Source organism: Triturus cristatus, chromosome 2_2 (genome assembly GCF_964204655.1).
Source record: "Triturus cristatus chromosome 2_2, aTriCri1.1, whole genome shotgun sequence".
In the NCBI taxonomy this organism is placed as follows: Eukaryota; Metazoa; Chordata; class Amphibia; order Caudata; family Salamandridae; genus Triturus; species Triturus cristatus.
In genome coordinates, this window is record NC_140582.1 from 156,650,741 (window position 1) to 156,669,864 (window position 19,124).

Consider the following 19,124-nt stretch of genomic DNA (forward strand, 5'->3'; position numbering starts at 1 on the left):
CTTTCAGACTATCCATCTGTGATTCCTTTTTTTGCTGTTTTATATAGCACAATCTTGACCCAATGGCGTTAGAGCAATTTACATGAGCAGCAGTTACATTACACGCAGTTAGATTCTTTTTAGGCACTGGGAGATTAAGTAATTTTACCAGAATCACAGAATGTTGAGCCAACACCAAGACTCAAACTCACTTTCCCTGTTCCAAAGTTGGCAGCTCTCACGCAACACCACATCCATAACTGAGGTTATGTCACAACCCACTGTTCGTAGGCCCAAGCAGAGATATGTATGGAAGACCTGAGATTGAAAATGTAACTTTAAGATTACAAATGTTTATTTTTTCGTCTGTTAAAGCATAGTTTTGTACCAGAAAGCTCTGCTTCCAGTACAACACCTCTGCTTCACAGAATGCACACACCTTTGTCCTATGGTGCAACGGTTTGTGCATTGATAATTGGCAGCCTACAGTGCAGTAGCATAGGGAGAGAGGAAAACAGCACCATATCTTAATAGATATGGTGCTGTCTTGCTCTCTGTCTTTCACACAAGGAGCAGAGCATCTTTGGTTGCTGCATTGTGTGAAATGTTAGTAAAGCTGCCCCTTGATGTTTACTCTGTATTTCACAGTTTCAGGGTCATCAGTAATTTTACAGTTTTGATAGGCCTGGGCGGTAAATTCCGTTCCGCTCACGGAATTTGCGGAATTTGGGAAATTTCGCGTTCTGAGGAGAATGCGGAATTGCCCCAAAATTCTGCGTTCCGTGGCTTCGCGGAATTGTTTGCTTGTTCGCGTTCTCAAAATGCTTGTTCGCAAGATATTTCACCCCGAGCACGCAAACAGAGTTCGCGAACAGGAAAAAAGCATTGCGAACAATCAATTCCACGTGTTCGCGGAATTTTTGCGTGCTGGTGGAGATTTTTTACCATTTCGCGAAGCTCTGCGTAGCGTGACTACACAAATTCCGCACTCCCCTAGTTTTGACTGAAGAGCATTTTTTTCATTACCATATTTTCTCGGTTTTTTAATTTAACTCTTGTGAATGCCACCATCGTCAAAGGTCATATGATATGGCTTCTTGTGATGTCATCTGGGTCAAAGGGCATGTGATGTCACTTCTGTTACCCGTGGTATTTTGGTGAATCGACTTCCATGCGTGTGGCTGAGCTTTTGTTGCACAAAAATGATAAATTGCGGAAATCGGGTTTTATCCAATATTTATCATTGTGCATCACCAAGTCAAGTGTCTTGATTTGTTTGATCCTATTAAAACCTTTGCTTCCATCACACTTCAAAATTACAAAAAAGTGCTTCAGTTTTGTTTCCTAACTGCAGAATGTGTTTATATCATTTGCAGGCATTTACATTTTGTTGTGTGTTACAAAAAATAACATCCCACGGGTTTTAATTCACATGCTCTATTTCCTAGCAATATTGTTAAATAGTTCACTTTAATTTTGTTTCTGTGACTGCGAAGTGAGAGGAGTTTGTAAACACCAATCTCCATGATAGAAAAAAAGTGGCAATTTGTCAGAAGACATATCCTGACATTTGACCTCTATCTTTGAAGTGCAGCAAACCTGATGAATCTAGAATTTAAAGGCATCTGATGTGTTGCTTGAACTTTCATGACCCAGCGAAAATCAGCACCCTACCCACCAGTGTGTCAGGATGCACAGTCTGGGAAACACTGCTCTAAAGAGTACGAAAATGTATTAATACATCATACAATATAAAAAAATTACATAACGAGTAACTACCTCGGGGCTCAGATAACATGTTTTAAATTACCGAGACTTTTACAGCAATATATGCCCACATTGCACAGTTGCCCGTTGTTTATTTTCTGTCCCTCTCTCGCACTCTCTCTCTACTTAGAATAGTCATTCTAATCTTTCTGCTATGTCTGTCTGAAAGACAAACTCAGTTTGTTTTCCTATTGGTTATAGGCATGGCAGAAAGACTATTATGAATAATGACAATGGCTACCGGCTATTGTGAAAATAATAGCTGCTCTTGGCTTTTAACTATAAATATTGTGAATTGGAATGGAGCAAGTGTAACCCCTTGATCCTCCTTATCTCATCCAATAAATTAGAGTAGGCTGGGTCGGTGTGTCCTATTTTGGAGGCAGATGCTTCAGTCTCCCAAGACTCCCACACTTATCAGCTGCTCCATTGTCTGAAGATCAGAGCTGTCATGCCTCAGGGTAGAGGTCAGAGGGGAAGATAAAGGCGGCTGGGAAATCCATATATTGTCCTTGGTTAAGGCTAAGGGATGAGAACAGAGGGAAGAAACATGCAAAATTTCCACAGCCCTTGCAAGAATTGGCAGCATTTTCAAATATAGCTCTATGGTAGTTCTGGGGAAAGAAGGAGAACAAAGGAATGTGATTTGTTCTTCAGTGGTATATTCAGAAAGGCCAGCAGGCATCCACCATGAACAGAAGACACTACATCTACTCATGTTTTCTAAGACTACACTTGTTTAAACTGATTTTTCTGTTTGAACGTAAAAATTAACATAAATAAGCCTTGGAGCGTTGGAGCCTAAAGGGCTTCTTGCGTCTGCTATGAGCTAAATTGTTGGAAAATCCCATTTTATTATGACGTGAACTCAAATTGTATACTTGTCTCTAGGAACCACATACGAATGAATGAACGCTAAGCACATACTTAATTGATGTCTCTGTTGAAGATCTCAGAGGGTGCCAGAACCAGTGGTGGCTCCTCCGCTATGGCGGAGGAGCGCCTCCCTACTGCTCGTTGAGTAGTGGAAAATAAAAATAAAATGATAATAACAAGAAGCTATTATCAATTTATTTTCCTTTGTGGCGCGGGGTGGGGCTGGCTTACCGCAGAGGGAGCTGGACTGGTTTGCACTCCCTCCCTACATGCACATGACGCTTTGACTGGACCGCTAGGGCCCGCAAACAGTCATGCGTAGTTGGCATGTTCTCCATTGGGCTGTGTTGCACAGTACTGTGGAGAACATGCCCACTCTCCCCAGGCACTGCCTGAGCGGACAAACAGGCCTCTCAGACCAATCACGGCGCTGCTCCTGCAGCGTTGTGATTGGCTGGCAGAGTCGGAAGCCTGGGTGCTTGCGGTGCAGGCTGCAGCAGCACCCAGGAAGAAGAAAAAAAGACGGTGGAGAAGCGTGCGGCAGATTTGGCAGCAAAGCAGGTAAGTTTATTTTTATTTTATTTCATTCCCTGCTCCCCCTGCCCACCACCCCCGTTCAGAGGCAGCCGCCACTGAACAGAATCCGTACCTCAGAGCTGGTATAACGGAAGTGTATGACACTCATGCATGTACTCGGAGCAGCTACATTTTTTGAGCATTTCAAAAAATGGGTAGTCCAAAATCAAAACTGGAAAAGTTTCAAATGAGGCCAGTGTCTTCACGACTTCCAAATGGGGTGGATTTTCATTGAGTGTATTCTGAGTTTTCCATAGAAAAATTTCCCAATCTTGTCTTCCGTACAAAATGTTAGTTTTGGGAACTCATAATAGTCTTTCTTTCTCGTGACCTTTCTATGCAAATTACGAAATACCAAAGTGAATGTAGCACATTTATGGAGAGTTTGTTGCAGATTATCCAAGGCTAAGCTCTGTGACTACTCGGTAAAAGATATTGGCGCCACCAGTGGATTTGCTCATTACCTCTCCACGCGGTACTGGCAGCCGTGGACAAGGCCATGGCGTGTGCCCACCACCTATACCCATATTACTTGCATTGATGGGTTTTTGGCCCTACTCTGTGGGTCCTAAGTTAGCAAGGTGTTAAGTATGAAATAACTGCTTGACATTTCTTTTGGCAAGCCACTGATTTGGTTATTGGTGGCAGGACATGGCCTGCATCTATTCCATGTGCCCAGCGTAATCACATGGCTTGGCCTTCGGTAATACTTTCAAAGTTGACCTAACCAAACTATTTAGTAGCATAATAGATTCGGACTACATTTCCCCAAATTCTTGTATTTTTGCAATATGGTAAGAAACTTGATGAAATATTCAACTAACTACAATGATTTTAAAAAACTTATTGATTAGGGCATTTCACTTAGTTGCACTGGTGTACTTCTTCGTTCCTTCACTCAGTATATGGGTTCAAACAGATCTTTATCAACATGTACAGGTGGTCAACTATAGAGATGATATTTGTAAATAAAAATCTAAAAGAGTAGGTGGGGTGAAAGCAGAGTAGGGTTTATCATCTTTTCATTTCACGCCTGAATAAGCAGATGCTCTTTAATTGAACAAACCAGATATCATCTACAACACATAGCTCTAAATTGCTTTTCTAGATGAGGTAACATTTCTAAGATGTAATTCTTAGCTTTCATTATGGCAAATATTAATACAGCGATATTTTAATTAAAGTGCAACCAACTTGTTATCAGATTGTGTTGCAGTATCTTCCTGAAAGCGCCGTCAATGCTTGTTTGACTTTCAAACATCAGAATGTCTACTGGAACACAAATATGATATGCTAAACGTAATATCACAAAACTAAACTCTATCATTGCACAAAACTATCTAAATTAGTACAGCAAATGCACGAGAAAGCTTAGTAGAATGACACTTGTCTATCACAATGATGTAGGAAGTGTTCAAACTCTTTGGAGGATATGTACAATAGAAGTGGCGGAGCGTGTCGTTAGCCTCCTGGGCTTAACGACATGCTCCGCCACTTCGGAAACACAAGGCTGCAACATATTTGCAAGAATGTGGTGCAGCCTTGCGTTTCCCCCTGTGATGGTGCTACGTTTAACAACTAAGCGCCAACGCAGGCACCCTTGCACCAGAGTGCAAGGGTGTCTGTGTGCAGGGGAGGATTGGTTATGTGTAGGAAGGTGTCCCTTCATGCACATAAACAATCCTAAAATGCCATTTGTAACTTTCATGTGTGCTGCTTCATGCAACACACATGAAAGTTACAAAATGCAATTTTTTAAAAAGGTTTGTTTATGTACAGGAAGGGACACCTTCCTCTACATAAACAAATCATGGCATTTTGCTTTTTCCATGTGTGCTGCACAAGGCAGCACGCATGGAAAAAGCAAAAACGAGGAGAAATAATGCATTTCTCTTTGTTTCACCAACTTAAGACCAGGGTCTTCCTAGTCTTAATTTTGGCGCTGCCTCCTATGTACGCCAGCCTTGTACATAGGGGGTAGCGTCAAATACAATGGGTATTGCGGTGGAACGCCCACCCTGAACACCCACTGCACGCCCCTTTCACGCTAAACATAGCGTGAAAGGGTGCCTTATGTACAAGGCAGTTAAGCCACGTTAAGTGGCTTAACACTGCCTTGTACATAAGGCAAGCCCCTATTGCCATGGGAAGTTCCTGTGGTGATAGGGGCTTGTACATATGCCCCTTTGTTTCTGAGTTATAGACCCTACCATATGGAAATCCCACTATCGCAATCATGTGCTGGATTCTATTCTTATTAATGTTATAAGGGGAATTTCAGGCTTCAATTTAAAGCATAAATGTGATGCAGCAATGTGTGCAGTCCCATCTGCGCATTCCACATATCATGTGAATTCTCAACATTATCACTTAGTTAGTGATTCAATACAATTGTGAATCAAGATAACTGCCCAATAGGCTGTGAATTCTGAAACTAGCTCATTATTACCAACGCTTGTAAGCCAGGGTTTGTGCCATAATGGTGCGCCGACCTGACAGAGTAGTAACAAGGTGAAATATCCTTTTTTCTCCTTGTTACTTCCTCTTTCTTTCTTTCTTTCTTTCTTTCTTTCTTTCTTTCTTTCTTTCTTTCTTTCTTTCTTTCTTTCTTTCTTTCTTTCTTTCTTTCTTTCTTTCTTTCTTTTTGCAATACATTCTGCAGCACACATGGAAAGAGGAATATGTCCTTATGGATTGATTCATGCCGGAGGGTATACATTCCTGCACAAAACAAATTCTGCTCATAATGCAGGCACCCTTGTAACATGGCGCAAGGGTGTGCATATTAGCCCTAGCCAGCCACAAGTACCCCAGTGCATAAAAGGAGCTGAACAACACCATATCTTGGTGCTGTTTAGCTATCTCCCATCCAAGCAACGCAGAGTAACAAATTGCCTTGCTGTGCTGCATTGTGTGAACTATTTGTAAATATGCCTCAGTAAACACTGGATGTGTTGCTTAACCCCTTCAGCGTGGCGCGGATTACCGCGCCGTGCTGAAGGTTCTATTGAGCGGGCGGGGCCGTGATGGAGCGGTTCCGTCATGCGCACAGCGCAACCGACGCGCATGACGGAACCGCTCCGTCATGCGCATTGAAGGGGTTAAGCAGGTAGTGTCAAGTTCAGGAAACAAATCCTTTATACTTTTCTTCACCATGGTATGAAATTTGAAATGTAACTTGAATGATATGCCTGAACCCTGTGCTATATCTGCACCAGAGCCCGTAATAGTGATAGTGCAAACTGTCTTTGTTTGCACCAGAGTTAACCTTTGAATAGGTGCACGGAGTCCAAACAGGAACAGTATGCACAATTACAATGAATACGCTGGCCCCTATGAAACCGCAAATTCATGCTGTCCTCGTGACAGCTCATTAAATGAAATGTGGAGCACTTGCTTCAAAGCTGCTCTGTGTTTCAAAGTGCAGGTAGCAACCTGCCTTCACTTTGAAGATGGGAGAGATTTCCCTGCAGTCAGGTTCTGGGGTCTATGGACCCCATTTCATCCTTTTAGATTGCTGCACTCAGGGGGCACACTAACAGTGCACCATCTTTTTGTGGTACACTTTTAGTGTGCCTCCTAAGGGCATGTTTGCCTCTGTGCTGGCATCCATAATACAGCAAACACAATAAGATGATGGACAGAGTGCTGAAACTTTTCAGACACTCACCTCAGTCGCAGATCTGGGTTTAATTCATCATCGTTCTTCTGCTCACTAAGCCACCCAAGTTTGGACTCAGCCATATGCAAATCAGTCTTGACCCTGTTCCTCATGGGAACTGTCCAGCCCGAACTGCCAGGCCAGGTCCTCCCTGGACTGGAAACAAGAAACCTGGGACTGGGAATCCTCGTAAATCTGGAAAAATGTCTGGCTCCCTGGGTGTTGCGTGGGAACACCCACAGCAACACCCATGGAACACCCCTTTCACGCAAAGTGCTGTGTGTAAAGGGGCAGTATTTACAAGGACAGGAAAAGCCACATAGGGTGGCTTTTCCTGTCCTTGTAAATATGTGGCAGAGAAATGCGTTGCCAGTGCGTCACAATAAGTGACGTACTGGCAACGCAAGGGGCTTGTAAATCTGCCCCAAGATGTGCTTAAGTTGTTTATGCTTCTGCACGTTTGCACTTTTTTGGGACTCTAGCATGAAGAGATTATTGCAGGTGCCAGATATGTACTGAATATAGTGCGTAATACACTTTGTAAATTTGTAATATTAATATAGTCTGCTTAAATCAGCAGAAGTGATTATCAAGTGTCATTCACTTTCATGGCTCAGTCTTGTTAGTCACACCATCTACACACCTTTGGCAGCTAGAACTAGCAGCTGGGGCTTTAAAGAGGGGCCAGATAACAGGCAGAGTGGGGCGTGAGGATTATCTTGCATCCCGAGAAAACCTCATGCATCCCATTTCTTTCTGAGCCTTAGGGACACAAGTGTTCCTTTTAGTAAAACCAGCTTGCCCTTCTAAAACCTTTCTCTCCTGGCTGGGAGGTGCTGAATATTATTGAGCATAAGACTCTATTGTTTGCCTCGAAGAAACCAGTGCACTAGTCACAGCTGGGTATTTCATTTACCTGAAATGTGGAACTTCTCTTTTGTTTCTGGAGGGGGCTGACAGTCAGGAAGTTGGTGCTGAGCTGTTCCTTATCACTGAAACTAGCTGAATAGTGACTGAGGAACAACACCAAAGCATGCAGAGACATATGACATCAGGGATCCAGAGTAATTGCACTTTTATATCAAAATATTCCCCTCTTAAGAATCATGGACCACTTAAAGCTGCCAAGCCTGATTAAGAAACACAAACTTGAGGGCTTCAGCTTCGAGTCTCTCCTGATTTTATATTTTTGTGTGAGGTTCGAAACTGAACTTGGACAGCTCAGTAGAAGTACTCAATCTTTAGGAGCCCCTCTTACGCAGAACCAAAAGAAAAGGGAGGGCATCAAAAGTAAATACGTTTTTCACTGAAGCTTTTAAAAAGTTTCTAAAACGATAGTAGCCAACCTTACAAAGGTCATTTAAACTGGGTTCCAAACACAATATCCTTGAAAATCATAAGCCTTACCAGAGGTAAAAAAATTGCTCAGTAGAGGAAGGGGCAGAAGACAATGAGCATGCTTGTGTTGGAGGAAGGGTATCTCAGTCTCCCCCATACATGTTAAGAAGCATTGCATCACACAACACACCTACAGCATATTCTGGGAGCATTTTCTAAGAGAGAGTGCCTGTGTCTGCCCCTGTGTGCTTGAATGTGTGTGTGTGTGTGTCTGTGTATGTGAATGCCTCCATTTAAGTGCATGTGTCTGTTTGTGTAATGGCACCTAAACCCTTCCTTTCCTACTGCACAGACTAGAACTCTAATCCCCCATCGAAATACTTACAGAGACCCCCCAAGGACCTTACTTCGGGTCAAGACCCCCATACCTCGCCACAAAGAGTGCACCTTGAGCCAGTGGTGTCATGATAATTGAGGGGGGCCCCCTGCAAGGTACGTGGAGTGGCCCCCTCCAGACTCTTATCAGGAGCTCCCCGGCCGATGTCCAGTGCTGAGGGGGCTCCCTGGATCTTGGGGGCCCCCCCGCACTGCGGGGGATGCGGGGGCCTGTGCTACGCCCCTGCTTTGCGGTACAAAAGGGGGTGGTGATGGACGGAGCATCAGAACCAATCAAACACTCACACGCAGATGGGTTTGATCCATCACCGTTCTTTAGCCCACTCTGCCACCCCAGTTCAGACATGACCATATGCAAATCAGTCTGACCCTGTGCCTCATGGGAACAGTCCAGCCCGAACTGCCAAGCCATGCCTTCCCTGGACTGGAAACAAGCTTCCTAGGACCGGTTTCTGGCATTTCAGCCGTCTTCAGCCAGGCTTGCTTGAGTCCAGTGGCAAAGTGAGCAAGGGACTCACGTCTGAGCATACCCTGCCAACTTTGAGCACTTGAAGCATAGTCTTTCTGACTTACATTTGCAAGTGAAGAGGACAGGTCCTTGAAACATCTTCTGTAAGAGTGAATGTGCTGGAGAACACTAGGTCTTTCTTGATTTGCTTGGCATAAAGTCCTTCATTGTTGCCTCTGTGCACTTTGCTCAAACGAGAATTTAATAGAGTTCAGAACTTCATACAAATATTTCTTTTAAGAGTTAATGCGAGTGCTTTAATTTTTTACCTTCTACACATAAATAAGCGCCTAACCACTTTACATAAAGTACACTGAGCACATAAAGCAATGCAATGCAAATTATTGTATACTCTTTTTTATGCACTCGGCATTTGTTGATATTACAGTATAGATAAGCTCATCAGTGCAATGGGCAGTTTTGCTTTGCATGGGGCACACTCATGCAACTCCAAGACGCTCCAAGGCAACTGGTTGTTGTTTGTGGGTTGTGGCACACCTGCTTCTCTTGAGCTTGGTCAAATGAGTGGGCTACAGGTGGCATAATTAAAAATCTCCATATGAACGTGCTGCTTTCCTAGTTCTAGTGAAATTAGGCCATATCCTGACGCAACTTTGAAGCGGACCTACCTGGCAGACGCTGCGGAATCCTCACGGGACGCCCACGCTGTGAGTCTCCCTCGCCGCCACTCACCATCGTTGGCCGCAGCTGGGGGAGACCACAGTTCCCATCATCCTCTGCTCCCGGCTTCCGCATCCCGCCTCACTTCCTGCTACCAGTGCGCCCGGAGGCGCTACTTAAACGACAGGCTTCCTCGGTGGAGCGGGGGCCATATCCTGACGCAACTTTGAAGCGGACCTACCTGGCAGACGCTGCGGAATCCTCACGGGACGCCCACGCTGTGTGTCTCCCTCGCCGCCACTCACCATCGTTGGCCGCAGCTGGGGGAGACCACAGTTCCCATCATCCTCTGCTCCCGGCTTCCGCATCCCGCCTCACTTCCTGCTACCAGTGCGCCCGGAGGCGCTACTTAAACGACAGGCTCCCTCGGTGGAGCGGGGGCCATATCCTGACGCAACTTTGAAGCGGACCTACCTGGCAGACGCTGCGGAATCCTCACGGGATGCCCACGCTGTGTGTCTCCCTCGCCGCCACTCACCATCGTTGGCCGCAGCTGGGGGAGACCACAGTTCCCATCATCCTCTGCTCCCGGCTTCCGCATCCCACCTCACTTCCTGCTACCAGTGCGCCCGGAGGCGCTACTTAAACGACAGGCTTCCTCCGCGTCGCGGGACGCGCACGGGCGCCGCCGGGCTAAGCCCGGGCAAAGGGCGGGCCCTCTGAGGCCCTCAGAGGTCAACAGTGGTCGGGCGGGCCAACCATCTAAGCTGTAGACAGGTGAGAGAAGCGACATGTCCACCAGGGGGAAGCGCTCTGCTATCCGTATTGGTAAACCGGATGTGGCCCATCCGAGTACACCGCTATCATTAGAAAGTATGCTGGACAATGCTTTCAACATGGTTGCCAATGAAATTGCGAGCACAGAGAGACGGATGTCATTGGAGCTCTTACGTGCACACCCCGAGCCCCGGGACTCAAGTATAGAACACATCATACCCTTATTCCCAACTGTTACAGTGTCTAAGTCCAATGTGCTCCACCTACCATCCATTATCCCTGGGGAGGAAAGTGACACCATTATTCTTGACTCCCAGCTCGATACTACTGAATATGTCCCTATCCCTCATGTATCCCCGAAAGCTAAACCCGCAGGAGGAAAAAGGAAAAGAGGCCCTCCAAAATCCACAACTAATAAAAGGAAACCAGCTTTGTATAACAAGGGCCAACCCACACCACAGAGTATGTGGACTAGAGGGAAGCAAAAAATAACAGGGGGCAGTAGTGCTACGATTGAACAAGCGCAATTGGCCGGAGATCTCCTGGACATTACTCCTCCCAGAAATGGTATAAATTGCATATGCACACAGACTGAGCCGGTTAGTGAAAGTATCACTGCAATTAAATCAAATGCGAATTTTATGGAAACCATTGTAGATACCATTTTTAAACAGTTAAAATGTCAAATGATCAAACAGTTTAATAATATTTTTAAAAGATTAGATCGCATTGAAACCTTGATAAAAAATGAAGATGTTAAAAGGAAGGGGGCTATTAGTCTTGACCTAATTAGGGGTGAGCGCTTTTTGAAAGATTTAGAAACTGCGAATAAGGGCATTTTGAGTGAGGGGCAAAATGCTTCCAGAAAAGCAAGTATTGTTAACACTGCATCGAAAGGCGCCAATGAAGGGAGAAATCACACTTCAAAAAACCCCCAGCACACCCCGACTGCAGTCACAGAACCAACATGCCCCATTACTATAGCCACCGATACTTTAAAGGATGCTCCCACCCTGCATGCCACAGGGAGGAAGGTACCTATTAACACTGCATTAGATAAGGGCCAAACAACTACTATAAGGCCAACAAAGCACTCAGGGCCTGTCCTCCATTTGCCCCCGACGCCTGCCCCTATGTAATAATTTTGGCAGGCGTACCTCAGTTAAGGGAGGGACAGAGCGAGTCATGGATGCAGTTAAACAACAAGTGTACAGACTGGATATCCAAACACAAAGGGGTAGGACCTAATATTATGAGAGAAATTTTGACCACTCGGCAGGTGAGTTGGGTTGGGCCACTACCCAAGAATATAGAAGGGGATTGCATTGTCATCAATTTTAGAAATCCCTCTACAGTTAAATTTATCCTTGGTAGTATTAATATGCGTTTTTGCCCCCCTACTGATATAACTACTCTGCCACTGGGCTACTTTTATAGACCACATCACAGACCACCCAGCCCCATTCCTTCACCTCTCTCCTTACATAATAGGTACAGTGCACTGTCTGATCTGGGTACTTTGGACTGACCACCAACCATCTCGCCAGATTCAGTAATTAGGAATCATTCTAATACATTCAGCCTAGTAGGGGATTCATTTATTGATCCAACTATAGTGATTGCTAATGATGATAAGGTGCCCAAGGGCAATAGCTATGTTTTTACCCCTGTATCATCCTCTAATGATTTGGCAATCCTAAGCTGGAATGTAGCTGGTTTAAATGCTAAAGTTACAAATGGGGACTGGGTGGACTGGGTTTCTAAAATTGATATCTTGATGTTTCAAGAAACTTGGTGTACCACTCCTCTACTTTTTGATGGTTTCAGTTGTTTTAACCAAATCGTTCCAACACCTGCTATGGGTAGACCCAGCGGCGGATTATCAATATGGGTCAAAATAGGTGCAGATGTCAAAATTGAACTACTGGAAACACACAATAGAAACTTCCAGGCATTGCTTTATATTAGTAGTGTTAGAATATGTCTAATAAATTTTTATAACAATGATTTTAAAACACATCCCAATATGAATTTTATAAGGCTGTTTAATTTTATTGACGATATCGTAGAAGGACAAAAGTGTGGCAAACTAGATGGAATATGTGTAGGAGGTGATTTTAACGCACACATTCACCGTCAAACTCCTCCCTGTAAAAGAGGTGAAGAATTATCCAACCTTCTGGCCACAAGGGACTTAATTAACGTTATGGAAAAGGCAAATACTATGGAAAATAACTGTCCCGTGGCTACTTATATTGGGCATGGGAGTGCTTCCACAATTGAATATGTATTCATGACCCCTACGCTTGTGGACCTTTTACTAGAGGCCACAGTAGTTAGGTCTATACATAGCGACCATTACCCCATCCTATCCACTCTTAAACTTCCTTATAAAAAGGTGAAGCGGATAGAAATAGGGGCAAAAAACATAGTCGCGTCGACGGACAAGCTCAGGGTGGTCTGGAAGGGGATCGACAATAAGGGGGTGTTAGCCCGAGTTGTAAAATCCTATCCTGGATTAGTATTCACCTGCCTGTCCTCCGACTGCCCAGACTATGCGATCGTGGAAGCATTCACGGAACTGTGTAAAACCATAAAGAAGGAGATATCTAAGCCAGTTTTAATTAATACTAATTCTAACCCTAGATGGTTTGATAACTCCTGCTCTAGAGCAAACAGAGATTTGAGAGCTGCCCTAAAAATTGACCCTCCCGATCAGTCTTTGGTGAGGACCCTGAGGTCTAGCTACAAACGCACTTTAAGAATACGATCCGAAGAGCTTTTAACAACTCATTGGGAATCACTCGTACGAACTGCAGCAACAAAGGATGTTGCTGGGTTTTGGAGCGAGGTCAAGAACCTAAAATCACTTGGCTCCAATATCACTCCCATAAATTGTAGCATACCAGGGGACGTATGGGTGAAGCACTTTACAAATATTTACATGGCATCGACTCCTCCCATTGAAAACTGTCAATCATCTAAGTTTCCGCACATTTCAATAACGGAAGTAGAGGATGCAATTCTTCAAAGCGCAGGAAATAAAGCGCCAGGGCCTGATGGAGTATCTATTGACTTAATAAAATCAGAGCCTGACCTATGGTCCCCACTCTTGTGCAATGTTTTTAATAACCTATCCATTACCGCATTGCCCGATTCCTGGTCCAATAGCACGATCGTACCTATTTTTAAAAAAGGGAACAGACTTGATCCTGGTAGTTATCGCCCAATATCGTTAATTGACAATACACTGAAGATCTTGGGCAGGGTCATTTTTAATAAGATCAGCACTTGGGCCGAAGAAAATAAAATTTTACACCCATGTCAGTTAGGTTTTAGAAGCAATGTAGGGACGGTTGAGCAGTGCTTGAACCTAAACTTAGTTTTAGATAAATATATTATAGCAAACAAATCCCCACTTTACCTTGGTTTTATGGATCTAAGCTCTGCTTTTGATTTTGTCAACCGATCCCGCCTATGGACAGCCTTGCTGAGATATGGTTTGGATGAACCTTTGGTCCAATTCCTGGCTCATTTACACAGTGATTTAAAAGCCTGTGTTCGTATTAATAACGATGGTGAGGTTTCGGGCGAGATTTTAATTGGCAGGTGTGTAAGACAAGGTTGTGTCTTGGCTCCCCTGCTTTTTATCTTATATATAAATGAATTAAGCACATCTTTGGATAAATTAACTACTGATGTCCCGCTTGTCAATGGCAATCCCCTCCCTGTACTGCTTTATGCCGACGATGCGGTACTATTAGGCCGTACACCTAATGCACTCCGCACTTTAATTTCAGGCTTTGTCTCTTATATGGCCGACCTTGACCTATGTACAAATTTTAAAAAATCTTATATAATGTCTTGTGGGCCAAAGAAACATAAAATCCGCCATATTACGTCAGGGAACAATGTTTTAAATAGCACTAGCACTTTCCCTTACCTAGGCTTGTTGTTTTCCGATTTCGGATCCTGGCAACCTCATGTCGCCAGAGGGAGGAACAAACTGGGCAAAGCTATTAACTCTATAATTACTTTACGCCAACCAAAGCATACTGAGGTCATTCTACCACTTCTACAAATCTATAAAACCCAGTGCGTCCCTACAGGAACCTATGGTGCCGAGGTGTGGGGATACTCGAGTTGCACCAACATTCAGATAGAAGAAAATAAATTCTGTAGGAAGGTCCTGGGGGGAGTTATCTCGGCACCATCATACGTGTGCCATAGAGAACTGAATCTCCCATATATAGAGGACTTTATAAAATCTAGACCCGCTTTGTTTTGGTTAAAAATCTGGCGTAACCCAGCCGCCTCACTGACCCGTGACATAATTTTAGATTGCTTAAAAAGTGAGCGGGCTAAATACATTCCCTGGCTTAATGCGGTACAGATGAGCCTTCTAAGCGTAGAAATGGGGCATCTTTTCTCAGCACCCGAAACAATTGACTCATCACATAAGACTACAGTGAAAAGGGCCTTATTTGATCTGTATCGAGTGAACAGAGAAAAAATTGAATTTACAAAGCCAGCAACTCTTGGGTATATACCCTTACATGTATTATGTACTAGGCCATTTAATATGCCCCAAGGCTATCTGCGCAAGAAACTGGGCAGATGGAATCGGAGTTTGCTGTTTAGATTTAGGGATGGGAGCGTGGTAAACTTACTCTGCTTCCCTTTAGGTTACACTTATAATTTGGGAAATTTATCTTGCCCATGTAACCAGGGTGGAAAGCAAAGTTTGCTGCATTTCACACTGTTTTGTGGCTTCTATGCAAAATATACCAAACACTTTCTAATCCCCTATTTTAGAGCCAATGCCCTGACGGATTTTAACGAGGCCTTTAGAGTTTTACAGATGTTAAGTACTGACGATGTAATTTACAGAGTTAGTCACTTTCTTCAAATTGCTGTCCGTTCCCGTGCCTCAATGAATACGACTTGAAGTGTGTTCCTTATTCTGCTTACTCAACATACTGTATTTTGCATAATGGTCGTTCATTTACCCCAATGAATCTGGCTTGACAGCCTGTTCATTATTTGCACATTGTATCTTTGCACATCGGGTGTACTATTAGATATGCTGTTTTATAAGATTTGTTTTTATTAACGTATCTGGTTGTTTTTATCACTTGCACATTGCATATTTGTACATTGGATGTACTTTTAGACATGCTGTTTTCTTAAGACCTGTTTTATTGTTCATGGGATGACTTTTTATGTATTTTAACGGACGCATCTTTTAGAGCTTTCTGATGCGAACAAAACGAACATGTTAGATTTAGAACTATTTTTGCACTATTTGTACATTGATATTTGCACTTATTTGGCTGTGTATAGGAATGTTTGAAGTAATTTGTATGTACTTTTATGGATGTTTTTAAATATATCCGAATAAAGATCATTTGAATTGAATTGAATTGAATTGAAATTAGCCCCATGTCCCAAAATAAAAAGTGGCTCTGTTAGCTAAAAAAAGTAGCTCATATTTGCGAATCTGGGCAGTTTTGGACTTGTAAAGACACAATTGGGCATATGTATAAGCCCCTATCGCCCTGGGAACGTCACTTTTTGTGACGTTCCCGTGGCGATAGGGGCCTTGCCTTATGTACAAGGTAGCATTAAGCCACTTAATGTGCCTTAACGCTGCCTTGTACATAAGACACCCTTTCATCCTATGGTTAGCGTGAAAGGGGCGTGCAGTGGGTGCTGTGGTGGGCGTTCAACCGCAACACCCATTGTATTTAATGCTGCCTCCTATGTACAAGGGTGGCGTACATAGGAGGCAGCGCCAAAATTAAGACCAGGAAAACCTGGGTCTTAAGTTTGCAAAACGAGGAGAAATGCATTATTTCTCCTCGTTTTTGCTTTTTCCATGTGTGCTGCCTTGTGCAGCACACAATGAAAAAGCAAAATGCCATGGTTTGTTTATGTACAGGCTGGTTTCCCTTCCTGGTTTCCTTTCCTGTACATAAAAAATCTTTTTTTTTTAAATGCAACTCTGTCACTTTCATGTGTGCTGCATAAAGCAGCACACATGAAAGTGACAGAATTGCATTTTAAGATTGTTTATGTGCAGGAAGGGACACATTCCTACACATAAACAATCTTCCCCTGCACGCAGACACCTTTGCACTCTGGTGCAAGGGTGCCTGCATTGGTGCTAAGTTGCTTAACTTAACGCCATCACAGGGGGAAACGCAAGGCTGCACTACATTCTTGTGAATATGGTGCAGTCTTGTGGTTCCGAAGTGGTGAAGCGTGTCATTAAGCCAAGGAGGCAAACGACACGCTGCGCCGCTTCATTGTACATATCCCCCCACTGTATAGTGTTTAGCAAGACATGGAAGACTGCATGTGTTTGTGCTTGCTGCAGGAAATGTTTGTTGTGATATAAGTGAAATCAACAGTTAAAAACTACCAACAGAATAATACGGGCCCTCAAACAGCCCAAAAATAAATAAATAAATTAAGGACCACTCACTTTCAAACCCGCCCTTAGGGCAATGCCAGACTGCCCCTATAGGCCAGTCCGACCTGGGTTCATCTCCAGATTCTCTGCACTATAATATTTGAATTAGGTGTTACCTTAGCCTTAAAATTATGGTCTTCTTAGTATATGATGCAGGTGCTGAAATGGCGGCACATTGTTATTGGTCTCAGTAAGACAGGGATTCAAGGTAATAGGCCGAAAAGCAGATTACCATCGAACATATTTCTGAAAAAAAATGAATAGTACCTCTGCAAAGGCGCACAATCTGGAAACCATTAAAATGCAAATATGTGCTAATGTTTTTGTTCTAGTTTGAAAGTATTATCAAAGCAATTTTCTTACTTTTAATCTTTAATTAAAATTGTGTTTTTTATCCTTTAGGCTCTTTGGAGTTCTCCAACTACAGAAGGCTCGATTTACAAAGCAATTAGACCAGTCCATTGTTTCCAGCATTATCAGATCAATACCAACATCTGGACGCAAGATGCTTTCCACTGATGTTTTGAATGAAAAGCTTTATTGACACGTGCAAACATGTATTTCACAGCACGTCAAGTGGTGCACCATGTGGGAGAACTCAGCTGCTAAGCTCCAGTTTTTTATGATCAACAAATAATTTAATTATTGTTCTTGACATTTGTGTAGAGCTCTATTTTCATTGACGGGATTTTAATAAACAAAATGAAACACCACCTTTTAATCCCTCGGGAGAGAACATTTTATAGCACTATTTAAAGCATTGACCAAGACACAGCAGTATCAGAGAACAAAACATTATTCTGGGATGTTTTCACGCTGTCACGTGACTGCACCAAATATTTATTTATTTAGTCTTGTAGCCCAGATTTACTAATATTTGATGCATAGCTGTGCAGCAACCAAAGTTGCTATACTGCCATGTGTCAAAGTGAGAGAGAAAAAATGTGCAGTATCTACTAAGATGTGGTGCATTTCTTTCTCTCCTAACACTGGCACACTGTTGGCTGCCATACACCAGTGCGCACAAGTGTGCGCCATAGTACAAGGGCTTGTGTGTTCGTTAAAACATAGGTTTGGTTCTGTAAGGGGAACCTTAAAGTACCAAAGCTATCCTGTAAAGACTTTTCCTAATTTGCATGTGTGCATCACACATGCAAAGTAGGAAAATTAGGAGAAATTAAAACATTTCTTCCCGTTACGCCAGCCTCAAGGAGCCATTACGTTTTGGTGGAAATCCCTGTCTACAAATGTTAGTAGATAGCAATTTGTGTCAAAAATCCATGGGTGATTGCATGGGAATACTCATGTACTGTCCATGAAAACGCCCCATTGGCTCAAAGCAGAGCAAAGTAGCGCACTTGGCAACTTTGTGTTACTTTAGGGAACTTTCCAACGAAAATCCTAGCTTGTATTGCATAGTAAATCCCACACCAACACTTGGCGCTGGGCTTGCGTCACTTTTGTAATGCAAACCCAGCTGAAAGCATAGTAAATCTGGGCCGTAATGTATGAGCAGCCGGCACATCATGGTTGATTCAGTTTTGGGCTGTTTTGTGTTTCTCAAAAAGAGTTTATAAATATAAAAATAAATACATCTTAAATAAATGATTTATAATCCATGTAAAATAAATGTTCTTTGAAAAGAAAATGATGTATGGTTATATTAAAATTATAATTTTAATCTTCAATAGTTTAGAAATGTCATTTTTTGGGCGACTGGAGCAACGTTCAGCATTGTAGAAGGCTGCTCTTTGATCAACTATACACCCTACAATGTTCATGCTATGAAATTGTTTGATGAGCTAACAGTTTCGAATTTTCGATGCATTATATTTAAAATATGTCCTTTTGGATGTCAAGTTATCCTTCTCACAAGCGCTTACTTAAAGAGGTGGACGAGTCCCAGTGCAATTCTTCAATATGTCCGTACTGTATGGAGTGCATTGGAAGTGGTGAAAGTTTGCACCACCATTTATGCTAACATCTGGAGCAAGTGTTACATAATGTTGTTTTCGTACTGGACGGTTTGTACAGATGTCACTATTGCATTTCTCAAGTGTTGAAAATATTGGTGTAAAATTGCGCCATTATTGGTAAAGATACACTTTTTCACATTCCTTAATTAGCCACTATGCACAATCATGTATAAT

The 19,124-nt window shown here is 43.1% G+C and overlaps 1 protein-coding gene across 3 annotated transcripts in view; it reads left to right on the top strand.

Annotated features, from left to right (window-relative positions):
* The window catches only part of CCSER1 (coiled-coil serine rich protein 1), a 2,282,720-nt gene extending 2,264,058 nt beyond the window's left edge, over nucleotides 1–18,662 (top strand). For all 3 annotated transcript variants that reach the window (XM_085641140.1, XM_085641142.1, XM_085641141.1), the window contains exon 10: nucleotides 17,377–18,662. In XM_085641140.1, the coding sequence (XP_085497266.1) occupies nucleotides 17,377–17,493 (117 nt within the window). In that variant the 3' untranslated portion in view covers nucleotides 17,494–18,662. The remainder of the gene's footprint in view (nucleotides 1–17,376) is intronic.
* The last annotated feature ends 462 nt before the right edge of the window (nucleotides 18,663–19,124 follow it).